This window comes from Mercenaria mercenaria, chromosome 7 (genome assembly GCF_021730395.1).
Source record: "Mercenaria mercenaria strain notata chromosome 7, MADL_Memer_1, whole genome shotgun sequence".
Lineage (NCBI taxonomy): Eukaryota > Metazoa > Mollusca > Bivalvia > Venerida > Veneridae > Mercenaria > Mercenaria mercenaria.
Genome location: NC_069367.1, coordinates 81,811,653 through 81,826,416, shown reverse-complemented (window position 1 = coordinate 81,826,416; position 14,764 = coordinate 81,811,653). Strand labels below are relative to the sequence as shown.

At 36.6% G+C, this 14,764-nt stretch overlaps 1 protein-coding gene across 3 annotated transcripts in view; it reads left to right on the top strand.

The window, feature by feature from the left end:
• Window positions 1-1,342: 1,342 nt before the first annotated feature.
• LOC123553796 (uncharacterized) overlaps window positions 1,343-14,764 on the top strand; it is a 48,429-nt gene continuing 35,007 nt past the window's right edge. For 2 of the 3 annotated variants that reach the window (XM_053548790.1, XM_053548789.1), the window contains exons 1-2: window positions 1,349-1,567; window positions 8,626-10,358. In XM_053548790.1, the coding sequence (XP_053404765.1) occupies window positions 9,338-10,358 (1,021 nt within the window). In that variant the 5' untranslated portion in view covers window positions 1,349-1,567; window positions 8,626-9,337. Of the gene's footprint in view, window positions 1,568-8,625; window positions 10,359-14,764 lie in introns of all 3 variants that reach the window. The other variant, XM_045343449.2, reaches the window with a different exon arrangement.

Genomic DNA, 14,764 nt, shown 5'->3' with positions numbered 1-14,764 from the left:
TGTTCAAAATTAAGGTTATGGGAATTGATGCTTTGCCTTTGACCTTTCTTTACATCACTGGAGACTCGTATGGAAGATTCAATCCAATATCTGCATTAGTTTCCAGATAGTAACTTGCATGCAAAACTTCAACCAGTTTTTTCTAAGTTTAAACAGTGGGGCATAACTTGGCCAAAGTAAGAGTTATGGAAGTTGATGCCATGTCCTTTACAAAATGTAAGACATGTGTGAAGTTTCAACCCAGTATCTGCATTAGTTTAAAAAATAACTTGCATGCAAAACTTTAACCCCAAAAAGGGGTCTGACTCAAGTAAGTTATGAGGCTTGTGATGTGTTGATATGACCTTATTCTACAGACCCTAAGAAATGTGTAAAGTTTTAATCAAACATCTGCATTAATTTGGATATACTAACTTGCATGTAAAACTAAAAAACTGCATTTTCTAAGTCCAAAAGGGGCATAATTTTAGTCAAAATACATATAAGAGTAATGGCACTTGATCATCTGTGGTTAATTAATGACCTTAAAAAGTAAAAATAGGTTTTAAAGCAACATGTCTATAAATGAGACCCATAATTTACATTAGATACGATCAAGAGTTATCTAATTTGATTATTTTGGTAGGTCTGATGAGTGGAAAAAGTTGTTTGAAGTTTCAAATTCAATATCATCTGTGGTTATTGAGATAAAGCCTTAATAGTAATTGCACTCAGAAGTTTACAAGTCTACCAATGACACCATGTTTAAAGTGTTAATGCATTCGGATACGATCACCCGCCTTTCCCAGCTTCAGGAGGTGGGTAGAATTCGGGTGACACAACTACTATCGCCCGGGTTACATGAGTTATACTCGAGTAATACCCAGGGTGACTCGGGTTAGCTCGAGTATGTATGCCGAACGCGCCCAGTATATAACACTTTGCATTCTATTGAAATCGACATGTTCCTATCGCATGCTAGGTAAACATGGCGGCGTAAGAATTTAATGTCTCGAAAAGAGAAATTGAAAGAAGCAAAAAGTAGTAAATTCAGCGGGTTGTATTTTACGAACTGTAGTTTTCTTATATAAAAGTTAACACCCACTTTTCCTTTTGTTTTTGTAAAGTATCGATCTAGTTCTTTACTAGTATGGTAATATAAGTCTCTGAAAATCTGATATGCTAGAAAATGTCGAAAAACCGTGGATTTTATATCCTCCCAGTTATGATCAGAAATTGATTGTTGGGAGTATCCCCGCAGATGTAGATGTATATGAAATAAAGAACAGCTGGATTTAGTGGTGTTCATCCTATACATTTGTGACGGATCCAAAATTATGAAACTAACAGTTAACTCCCTTAGATTTAAACCCATTGCAAAATTATTCAAATATTCAGTCAATTTTGTCTTAGGTAAAAGGTTACTTCACACATTCATTTGGTTACGGTTTGCCCATAGGTACGTTGATTGGTTTGTGACGGGTATATTTGTAATGTAGATTAAAAAATAAAGTGGCGACAGTCAGCATGCACAAAAAACACCCTATTCCCCAGTAATTTTGGATAAATAATTTTTATACAGATAAATGTAAGTCATTTATTTATACAGAATATTAACCAATTTTGTTTTTATTTACATCAGTTGGTGTTGTAAGTGGAAACTATTAGATGGTGTGCTCAATTTTATTGATAACCGATTGCAATTGAATATTTCCAAGGTGGTTGACTTTATAATCTGTCCGGGTTTATCATCAGTACCAGTATACTTTTTTTATTCATTTTCTTTGTTTAAAACTTGAAAAAAGGGATAATCTAAACACTACTGCTATATAGCGTAATGGCCGATACCCCCCTCACCGTAAAACCGGGCACGGGTTTTTATTGGTGGTTAATACCGGAAAACGGGGATTTATCCTATAATGTTGATGGATAAAAGTTCATGGATGTTTTAGGTTTTTTTCAGGTCACTGCCCCTGGTGTTGCTAGCATTTTCGGTCTCCGCAGGCCTTTTTTGCACGAAAAAACTTGTTATTTTCCCCTCCATTTCCACAGAACTTTGCAAATCACTGACCAAAATAAATATTGTCTAGACGCTTACTTAGATATCTGATAATTTATTACATTTGTATAAAGCAACAAGCGTCTACAAGTGGTCACATGATTATTGGTAAATTAACTACCCCAAAGGAGTTTTCTAAGGAGCAACGGAGAGTGAATTCCACGATTTTCGAACGTTATCGCAAAAATATTCGTGTGCCGTGATTTTCTACTCGCATTTTGTTATTCTTATTCGAATTTCGCGAGTTAAGCGACCGCTAAATTCGATCCCTGATAGAGGTTATAGTCCAAATAATAGCACGTTTCAGGACAGCGTGATAACTTTTGACTGTTGGTGTCTCAGTCGCGTCCAGAATTAGTCTGCATATTTCTGTTAGGAAATCCCCAATTAAAATCTGTTGGGAATGTTTTCTGGTACATGTAAAAAGTATTTGTAATGATTACATCTCTGATATAATAATGAATTTATATTGACATTAAAGCATAAACTTGCCTCGCTGACATTTTATGGATGTATACAGGCCTCGACCTTAACTTTTTTCAGCAGTTGCCAGCAGGTCCACCAACTGCTAAAATCTAGTAGACCTGCTCAGACTTTAGTGGACCTCCAATTCTATCACATGAATTGTGATGTTGTAGACGTCATAACTTCATATGACTCAAAGAAACAAGACTTATTTCTAAAATAATTAAAAATGGAAGACTGAAGCACTCTGTTATCCCGAAAAGTAATTATTTTGAAAAGTGTCCCAAAATATGGACACAATAATTATCATCCACCCAACCTGTGTTGAAAGTGAAAAAAAACATTAACAATTATCGGTAATTATTCTGATGATAAACTAAGTAATTGGCCTTGTTTTCATCATCAGTTAACACCCCCACAAAGAGCTAAAAGAAGTGTGTCTGTTATTATGACATCTGAAGTGGAGATCAAAGCGGTATAGTTGCCCGAGATTGTCATGGCATTACGTCATGTTTTCGCGCCATGTGACACATCACTGTCTGATCATACTTTCTCGATTCCTTAAATTGTTGAGAAGAAATCAATAAAAAAAGTTTTTTCTTTAATTCTTTAAAAGCGAATGTGCAATATCCCGAATAAACTGACATGTAAATGTGTCAAACCGTGAACGATGATAGTGTATATCCTACCTCTGTGACCTATTTGCCCTCAAGGAATTTACGTTATTGTTTGAGAAGAATATCTAACAAAGTGTTGTGTCAAAAAATACATGTACAAAGAATCATTTAAAACTTATTAAAAACCGCAACGACATCATACTGCTTCATTTTAAAACCACATTTCTATTTACGTTCACGAGGTCACGTAACCTATTCTGTCACGCTAACAGAAATCTGTTTGCCAAACATCGTTTTACTCCATGTACTTAAATTGCTGCCGCTTTTTCATTATTTCAGATTTTTTAATTGTGTTTTTTGTACTTTCTGGTTAAAAGTCTGAATTTTATTACCATAGTATGTACCGTTTATTTACTTTAAGAAAGAAATAAATAATCAAGATCGCGCTGTTTGAAATTTTACAAAACATTGTATGAAAATTTGATCGTTTTTAAAGAATTTTGCCTGCATTCCTGTCGATATCTTATTAAAATTATTATAGAATTCAAACTGTATTAGTTCTCAAGCGGTGTTGAAAATTTGAAGCGATTATATTGAAAAATGAATGCACTACGCGCGTTTTTTTGTGTCAAAAGTAACCGCGATGTAAATTAGATATTATGATAGGGTGCACGTGCTCGTGGAATGGAAAATTACCAGCATGACGTTTTGATATTTTTACGATTCGCGGGTAAATTCCAGTCAATCCAGGTAATTTTGCCTGATGTAATTTCTCAATTTGGTAAAGTTACCACGTAAAAACCACGCGCCTGATCGGTGGAGTAGTCCATTCGTGCTATCCTGACTTTAACTCGCCAATGCTTATAACTGTAGAATGCCATACTTAAGGCAAAATCAACTTCCGTTTTGTGAATTCGCCGATATGCGTATGATTTTTTTCCCCTATTCTTCACTTTTAAGGGTTTTATTTTATTTGCAGACCGTGACTGAAAATTGGTTGACCGTCGGTCTACCCAACTTTTGATAGTTAGTGGACCTGCCGATATTTTGGTTGCATCGGTCCAACGGCCCACCGCTAAGGTCGAGGCCTGTGTATATTTTGTGTTTTATTTCTTTAATTTAGTGTCCTATCGGCACTCTGCTGATATTGAAACCTGTGTCAGGTTAGAAATCTCCTCGCACCTTACAGTACACATCATGTTTTCGAAGATTTAAGTCTATTATTTAAAATTATGGATTAAATTCCACCCATATGAAGTTTCTACATGAATATTAACATTTAATTTATAAAAGCAAGCAAGTCTGACCAGTAAATTACGATTTTTTTTTTGGATTTTTTATAGTCTTCGTTTTCATATCAGTAAAATGCAGATTCGGGTAAGGCATAGGGGATGACAACTATAAAATATCAGATCATAAAATATAAGTCATTCTGATCAGGGCTCCGGAAATTTGCTGGTTTGTCGGTTTTGGACCTATTTTTGACTTTACAGACCGATTCATGAAGTGAAAAAACGAAAAAAATCGGTCCCGTAAAAATGGAGAAAATGTAAATATTTCGGTCTGAAATCTCAATACATGATCACCTGCCAAGCAGGAAATTGTTGGTCACACCCTCAGATAATAAATAAACGTGTCAAACGGTCTGATTGTCACCTTGGTAATCAGTCCGTAATTAGCACGTGACACAACAGTGCTCACGCGGCACATCCTTTAATGTTTGCAGGCAGCTGACTGCAACGTATTAAATATTTCTGACTGGTTTCCAAATGCTTCTGACTGGATCCAAATGCTTTTGACGGGGACCCACTTCTTTTATTTAGATCATTAGCCGACAGATTGCTTTATTTTGAAGATGGGTAAAAAGAAACAAATGGTCATTGCATTTAATGAGACATCACACGGGAAACCGATATAAATATTTTTTTATAATCACTTGATTTGTAAAAATTGCATGATTCATTTGGCAGTCCAGTTGAAACAAGTACAGAAAATCGTCTTTGCAACCCGACTGTACAATAAAAAAGGATTTGCAAACCCGAATGATAATGAAAACCAGAGTGGCGGACCAGGCCAGCTTATCAAATCGGTCTTAAAAACGTTTCAAAATGAAATTTTGTTTACATCAGAAGAGAACACATAACTTTATAAAACGCAGTTTGCTTACTGAAGTACAACGCCAGTGAAATTAAATATCCGCGGCCAACCCACGCGACCTTTTGGTATCATACACACGGGGAATTCGATCTCAGCATTCACATAACGTACACATTTGGTCCGCGGCAGAGTATTCTAAAATTACTGAGGATGTTTGGCATAGACTTTGCGTCGAGTAAATCACTTTGACGCATTATATTTTATAAAATTATCAAATATTGAGGAAACATCACAAAGTATCTGCCGTGTATATGGTACCGAAGTCACATGCGTTGGCTTTAAGACTAGTTAGGCAGTGATTTTTTTTGCGCCGATTTGACTCCGAAATTCGGCGTCTTCCCAATTGACAAAAATGGTCAAAATTCCCAAAAAATACTTAAAAATTCCCCCAAACGAGATGAATTTTCCCAATTAGATTGATTTCTTGTGAAAGTTGAACTAAAACGATGCAAATAATCATAAAAATTCCGACTCTATGGTTTATTCGCAGAATTTTGTTGCCAACTCGAAGCGCATTGTTTACATAAAACGGGTCACGGCATAGTACGGCATTTAGTATGACTTTCATCACGGTCGCTTTTTCATGCGTCAAAATGAGTTAGAAAGAAAATTGTTAGAAACTTACCTAAATTATCGAAAAATGTCGCATAATTCCAAATATTATAATAAGAAAATAAAACTTAAACACGCCAACGGTACTCCGGACATTCGAACATCTTTTGGAAAAGTTAAGAGTTAAAAATTCAAATCAAACATCAGAATATAAGCAAAGTGATCTGTCCAAGAAATCCGAGTCCCCACAAAATGACTCCCAGAAATCAACAGAAGCTCATGGTGACCCTAAGCTATCTGAGCCATCAGATCCTGTGACTTAAGAAAATAGCCTGTCTGCCCTGTCTGTTCAACCTCAGTGCATATTTGAATGAAATAAATTTACCTTAAAATAAAACTTTTCAAAATGATTTCTTTATTAAGGTTTGTTAATTTTTCCCAATTTTGAAGTTTATCGTGCTAAAAATTCCAAATTGAAAAGGCATGGGCTGTTGCCAAAAAAAGTAAAAAAATCACTGTTAGGTACAAGGTGCCAAGAAAACAATGCCTCGGCAATGTTATCCCGTCAAGTATTTTCTCGAAAAACATCGAAATTTAAACAAAGTAACGATCACATAATTAACACTGATTGACTGTTTACATTGTGTGGTAACTCAGGGTGACCGGTAAATCATTTTCAATGCATGACATACTTATTTTTTACTCTATCACATTTTACAACTATGGTATATTGGTAATACGGTGGGTGGGGTAGTGCCGATGTTGTGATTTTTGTTTCGGACTGATTGAGTTCTCAAAATTTCCGGAGCCCTGATCCTGATAAGCCAAATGAGTAAGGCTACCTTGTTCGTTAATATGTATTTTGTCTTACAACACACATGTACTTTAAAATATTAAAGAATCCTCCTATAAAACTTGTTAGATCACAATTAGAGTATGCCTGTATGATATGGTCACCAGACAAAGAGAAAAATACACAAGATAGAAATTGTACAAATAAGAGCAGGGTTTGATGGTCAGAAACAGCATTTTCAGTTATTTGTGTATAAAAATAAACCTCAGCATACAATCTGGAAAATTTCCATTTAAACTTAAACAGTCAAAAGTCACTCCTATACACAAAAGGGGACAAAAATCTGATATAAATAATTATGGAATAATTTTTAATTTTTACCACAAAATCTAACAAACTAATATATACCACACAGCTGGGATTTAGAACAAAACAAGAGTTGTGAAACAGCTTTAACAAATAGAGTTTTTAACAGGATCAAAAAGATGAAGGTAAACTTGTTGGAACTATTTTCTCTTATCAAAGGCCTTCGATCTTATCAATAAATTTCAATACTATCATTTATCACAACAAACAGTTGAAAGGATATTATCCTATCTATGTGACAGGTCACAGAAAGTTTGTATCTCAGACACTCTATCTGAGCCCACTGAGGTCTTATCAGGGGCACCACGGGTCCCCTTCTTTTCATCTCGCACATAAATGACCTCCTACTTCATGTCAAAGCCTCTCTCACAGATATGTTTGCACATGATACATCACTAACATCGTCTTGACACATCTCCAAACAGATCTTAATCAAGTAAACTCATAGTGTACTAGTATACAAAATGCAATGTTGTTCGGTGCCAAAAAACTAAGGCAATGTATCTCTCTTCCAAAACTACAAAATGAGATAGCTCATCAATACCACTATTGCATCTATAAAATCAAGCTATAGAATATTCTGAAAATGAAAAATTAGTTGGTGTTTATGTTGATAATGGCTTGAAATGGAAGACACAAATTGAAAAATAAAAGAACATTGAAGAAATTTAACTCAGTTATGCCTTTTTCTAAAAATCAAACAATATCTTGATATTCATACCTGTAAACTATTTTACAACTCATACATACTTGCCAGTCTGAACCACTGTTGCATAATCTAGAGCAACAGTGGCAATGAACAAATCACGAACTTAATTAAATTTTAAAAAAATATCTGCTAGGATCATTCTAGATAAGACTTACGATGCTCCATCAGAAATATTATTCAAAGAATTAAACTGGATGAAGTTTGATGAGCAAGTAGCTTACAAAAAAAAAAAGCACTATTAATGTACAGATCTGTTTATGATAACTCCTTTTCCAGAGTATAAGAGAGAAAAAGAAAAAAAAGACATAAATCATAATCTAAGGTCTGTATTAAAACAACAATGAACTAGATGTTCCTATCCCAAGGCTAAGTACTTTACAAAGTCTCTGGACTACTCAGGGCCAATATTGTGGGATATTTAATATTCCACTTACAATTTGTAATTCTGAATCACTTGCCCAGTTCCAAGCATCATAAGTAGCACTTTCCTGCTTCTAGTATTTTAATTGTTTTCGTAAAATATATTCTTGACATTATGTATGATCTTCACTGCTGGGATTGAAAATGAAATTGATTATTTTTTTGCTGTGCTTAGGCTATGATTCTCCACTTGCTTTAATATATTATGAACTTTGATGCAAAACTTTGTATAACAAATTACTATTAAATTTTGCATTAATTATAATTACTGTTGTTATTTACTTACTTACTTACTTACTTACTTACTAGTATTTTTAGAGTTGTGGCCCCTGAGTTGATCAAGGTTGGCACTGTTTACTTGATAACTAGGGTAATTTTTCTCAGAACTTTAAAAGAGTGTGTATCTCTATAAAATCTAGGCCAAGTTTGATAACCAGCCAGTTTGAATCAGTATTTGTAGAGTTATGGCCCTTGTATTACTCAAAAATGCTTGCTTCTTATTTTTCAGTAATGAGGTGATACTAGGAAGTAAACCACTGTCTGAAACAAGCTGGAATCACAGTCTAGAAAAAGCTGAAATCACAGTCTGAAACAAGCTACAATCACAGTCTGAATTGAGTTAGAATCACAGTCTGAAACAAGCTACAACCACAGTCTGAATTGAGCTAGAATCACAGTCTGAAATAAGCTCCAATCACAGTCTGAATTGAGCTAAAATCACAGTCTGAAACAAGCTACAATCACAGTCTGAAATGAGCTAGAATCACAGTCTGAAACAAGCTACAATCACAGTCTGAATTGAGCTAGAATCACAGTCTGAAACTAGGTACAATCACAGTCTGAATTGAGCTAGAATCACAGTCTGAAACAAGCTACAATCACAGTCTGAATCAACTAGAATCACAGTCTAAATGACACTAGAATCACAGTCTGAAATGAGCTAGAATCACAGTCTGAATTGAGCTAGAATCACTGTCGGAACCATGCAAGAATCAAAGTCTGAATCAGACTAGAATCACAGTCTGAATAAAGCTAGAATCATAGTCTGAATCAAACTAGAATTACAGTCTGAATCAAACTAGAATCATAGTCTGAATCAAGCTAGAATCACAGTCTGAATGAAGCTAAAATCACAATCTGAAACAAGCTAGAATCACAGTCTGAATCAAACTAGAATCACAGTCTGAATCGAGCTAGTGTTTGGATCAGCAGCTACTACAATGGACACAACAGAAGCAACAGTAACTAAAGCAAAAGGTATAGCAACAATATCATCAACAACAGCTACAGCAACAAAAGGCGTTACAGCAACGACAAACATCTTAAGAGCAGAAACACCAACAACAGTAGCAACAACAACCCTGTCAACAACAGGGTTGTTGTGGCAGCAACAACGGATGGCATTGCAGCAGCTACTTCAGAAAGTAAAGCAGAAGGAAATTGGACAGAATGTCCATTTGCCGCAAGGATATGTCAGACCTTTGACATCTTTGAATCAGATCAGACAGAACATTCATTTGCCGCAAGGATATGTCAGACCTTTGACATCTTTGAATCAGATCAGACAGAACATTCATTTGCAACAAGGTCATGCCAGACCTGGAACATCACAACATCAGGTCAGGCAGAACGTTCATTTGCAACAAGGTCATGCCAGACCTGGAACATCACAACATCAGGTCGGGCAGAACGTTCATTTGCAACAAGGTCATGCCAGACCTGGAACATCACAACATCAGGTCGGGCAGAATGTTCATTTGCAACAAGGTCATGCCAGACCTGGAACATCACAACATCAGATCAGGCAGAACGCTCATTCACAGCAGTCTCATAAAATACCTGTTGCAATTCCACAACAGTCTTTCTTGAATGCCAATAACAACTCTATGAAGGACCAAATTAAACAAAATCTTCTTGAAATGAAGGCGGTAGAAGAATATAGAAAGAGACTTGCTATTTTAAAGAACCGGCCGTCATATGCTTCTTGTATCCAGTCACTTGAAAATTGTGATCATACGGGATCAGTGCGAGATCAGAGCTCAGCAGACGCTCCAAGTCACACTTCATTGAAAACAGGGAGTGAAATGCAGAAAATAACTCTCAGCAATGTAATCCTTGAAGGAGGTGGACAATTTGAAGAAGGCCAAGCATATGTAATACGTGATCGCTATGGTAGCAGAAAAACTATGGTTTTTCAAAATGGAGAACTTCTGTCTCACTCTAAAGACGTAGGTTTACCAGGTAAGTAGTGAACTTCTTTTCTTGTTTACCATTAGCTGTTATACTGGGATTCAGCAATCAGTTGAATCTTGAGATTGATTTTACTTGGTACACATGTTCCCAATAACAGCTCAACATATCGCGTACAAGGTCTAGACCAGTAACGCCAAGATTCAATTAGACGTAAAGGTGGACTTGGTCTGTTTCATGTGATTAAACAGAAATGTTTCCGTGGTGAATCTCTACTAAGATAGTTATCAAATGATCTGAATTAACATGAAATTTGGCTGCTAGAGGGCATGGTCACTTTTCTCTATAATTTATACAGTTGAACTTGAAATAGGCATATTCTTGTTAGGAATGGCAGGCCCAATAACAAAATGTTTTGAGTCTTCTTTTATGATATTTTAATCAAATTATTACTTGTTTGAGCTGTGACACTCGTTAGAGTGACTTAGGCTATCACTGTTGTAATTACTTGAGAAACGATTAGTTGTAGAACTTCTTTGTGCACCCCCCCCACAACTCACAAACAGTGGGGGGCATATAGATGTAGATTTGTTTTTCGTGCGTCGGACATCTGTCACCGTCTGTCTGAAGTTCGTGACGCGCCTAGCTCAAAAAGTATTTGATATAAATTGATGAAAACCTTGGTGAGTCTTACTATATGAACTTGAGCACCTCTATTTTTTGTCTGCCTTCCCTATTCAGAGATATGGCCCTGAAATGTCAAATGCTCTTTTTACCTTGTGAACACGCCTAGCTCAAAAAGGTATTATGTATAGATTTATGAAACTTGCATGACTCTTAATCAGGGATATGAACTGGCACACCTCTATGTTTCATAGGGTATGGCCCTATTTTAGAGTTATGGCCCCTGAAATAGTCACATTTTCACCTTGTGATGCTCCTAGCTCAAAAAGTATTTATGTAAATGGTGTAAAACTTGCATAAGTCTTTATCATGATACAAACTTGCACACATCTTATTATTTGGCTGGCTACACCCACTATTTTTAAAGTTATGGCCCTTGAAATAGTAAAAAAATGCACATTTTCACCTAATTATGTGCCTAGCTCAAAAAAGTATTTGATGTAAATTCATGAAACCTTGTTGGAGTCTTTATCATGTGACCTTGCACACTTGGCATTTTTCTTGAGAATGTTAGTGCTTATTACAGAGTTATGGCCCTTGAAATAGCCAAAATAGTGGATTTGTTTGTGATGCTCATAGCTCAAAAAGTATATGGCCTAGAATAATGAATCCTTTTCATAAAATGTTTGTTGAGGCTATACCCCATTCTAGTTTTAGTATAGGTTGATGGTCTTGTGTTCCATCAAACTTCTTAAGTTCACCTGTCACATGGTCTAGTGGTAACAAGCTTGACTGTCAATCCAGAGGTCCGGGGTTCAAATCCCAGTCCAGGGACTGGAAATTTCGGAGATGCTCTTAAGAGTCTCCCACCTAACTAAGAGGCCAGTACTGGTTCTTCCCAGGAAAGACTGCTTCATGTGTATCAGTGTTATACAGTGGGCAAGTTAAAGAACTAGACTGTCTATTCGCAAAGAGCTAAGCTAAGTTAGCTGGACATGCCTGTATCTTAAGGATTTCTCTCTATCTTTTCTTAGGGCTTTATCTCACTGTCCCTCCGGTCAGATCCCTCTGTGTCTGTATTAGTAGAGGATGAATTTTGCACCCTGTGTAGCTACCTTAGCGCTATGTAAAGTGCCTTTGAACATGTTTATCATGAAAAGGGCGCTATATAAATGTAACAGATATTATGCTTATTTTCAGAAGCCATTACTAACTAGTCTGCCTGTTACCATTTATTAAATAATCGTATAAGGTTGTTATTTTGAGCTTATCAAAGCAGTTTTAAGGCCTAAAACACAGATATTTTAAAGTCTGGCCTAATTCATGTTCAGTCAACTGGGACTTTTCTAAAACCTGTATTAGTATACATGTATTTATAGCTTAAAGAGCATGCATTTCTTGCATTTTATGCCCCCGAAGGGAGGCGTATAGTTTTTAAACCGTCTGTCGGTCTGTCCGCAATTTTCGTGTCCAGTCCATATCTTTGTCATCCATGGATGGATTTTCAAATAATTTGGCATGAATGTGTACCACAGTAAGACGACGTGTTGCGCGCAAGACCCAGATATGTAGCTCAAAGATCAAGGTCACACTTAGACGTTAAAGGTCATTTTTCATGATAGTGCATTGATGGATGTGTCCGGTCCATATCTTTGTCATCCATGGATGGATTTTCAAGTAACTACACATAAATGTGTGGCACAGTAAGACGACGTGCCGCGCGCAAGACCTAGGTCTGTAGCTCAAAGGTCAAGGTCACACTTAGACGTTAAAGGTCATATTTCATGATAGTGCATTGATGGGCGTGTCCGGTCCATATCTTTGTCATTCATGCACGGATTTTAAAATTATTGGGCCTGAATGTGTACCACAGTAAGACGACGTGTCGCGCGCAAGACCCAGGTCCGTAGCTCAAAAGTCAAGGTCACACTTAGACGTTAAAGGTCATATTTCATGATAGTGCAATGATGGGCATGTCCGGTCCATATCTTTGTCATTCATGCATGGATTTTAAAATAACTACGCATGAATGTGTGGCACAGTAAGACGACGTGTCGCGCGCAAGACCCAGGTCCGTAGGTCAAAGGTCCTAAACTCTAACATCGGCCATAACTATTCATTCAAAGTGCCATCGGGGGCATGTGTCATCCTATGGAGACAGCTCTTGTTTCCTTTTCTTTATCTGGTTCATCTGGTTTGAATTAGTAAATACAAGAAGGGCAAGAAGGGCAGTTCAATAAGAACTCATACAGTTATTTTATTCTTTGGCATTTTGAAACTTATGTCATTTATACAGTATAGAGATATTTTGTATCATCCCTTTTTCATATAATTTTATCAGTATGTTGTATTTCATGCAAAGTATGATTTTTGGCAGGAACATTTTGCTATATAAACTGAATTTTCTCCATATGTTGTTGCCAGACTGGTAATTTCTGCCTTATTCCACTTTCCTCTCACTTACTTATAATTCAGATTTTGAGAGTATTTTAGATATTTATCATATATTGATAAAATGCAGCAAAACATTATAAGAACAATGAAGTATTTGGTTTTAAGCTCCACTATTAGCAGGAAATTTGGGGAATATGGGTGCTGTTCTACTCGTCCAGGTGTCAGTGTCAGCGTGAGCTTTCTTGGTTAAAGTTTTTGGCAACCTTTGTTTTGAGCTCGACTATTCGTAGAACAGTAGAGCTATTGAACTCGCCCGTGCATCAGTGTCCGCGTCCCGATTTGGGTAAGGTTTTGTATGTAAGCTGGTATCTCAGTAACCACTTGGGGGAATGGATTGAAACTTAACACATTTACTCACTGTGATAAACTGACTTATGTTGCACAGGTTCCGTAACTCTGTTTTGCTTTTTTACAAAATTATGCCCCTTTTTTGACTTAGAAATTTTTGGTTAAGGTTTTGTTTGTAAGCTGGTATCTCAGTACTCACAAATGGGAATGGATTGAAACTTCACACACTTGTTCACTGTCATGATCTGACATGCACAAAGCAGGTCCCATAACTCTATTTTTTTTTATCAAAATTATGCCCCTTTTTCAACTTAGCAGTTTTTGGTTAAGTTTTTGTATGTAAGCTTAGAAAGTATCTCAGTATCCACAAATGGGAAAGGATTGAAACTTCAAACACTTGTTCACTGTCATGATTTGACATGCATTTTTACTAAATTATGCCCCTTTTTAGCTCACCTGTCACATAGTGACAAGGTGAGCTTTTGTGATCACCCTTCGTCCGTCGTCCGTCGTGTGTGCGTCCATCCGTGCGTCCGTCAACAATTTCTTGTCTGCACGATAGTGGTTTCATTTATGATTTTATTTTAACCAAACTTACACACAACTTGTATCACCATAAGATCTCGGTTCCTTTCTTGAACTGGCCAGATCCCATTATGGGTTCCAGAGTTATGGCCCCTGAAAGGGCCAAAATCAGCTATTTTGACCTTGTCTGCACAATAGCAGCTTTATTTATGATTTGATTTTTACCAAACTGGCACACAACTTGTATCACCATAAGATCTTGGTTCCTTTCTTGAACCGGCCAGATTCCATTATGGGTTCCAGAGTTATGGCCCCTGAAAGGACCAGAATTAGCTATTTTGCCCTTGTCTGCACAATAGCAGCTTCATTTATGATTTGAATTTAATCAAACTTGCACAAAACTTGTGTTGCCATAAGATCTCAGTTCCTTTATTGAACCGGCCAGATCCCCTAATGGGTTCCAGAGTTATGGGCCCTGAAGGGGCCAAAATTAGCTATTTTGACCTTGTCTGCACAATAGCAACTTCATTTATGATTTGATTTTAACCAAACTTGCACACAACTTG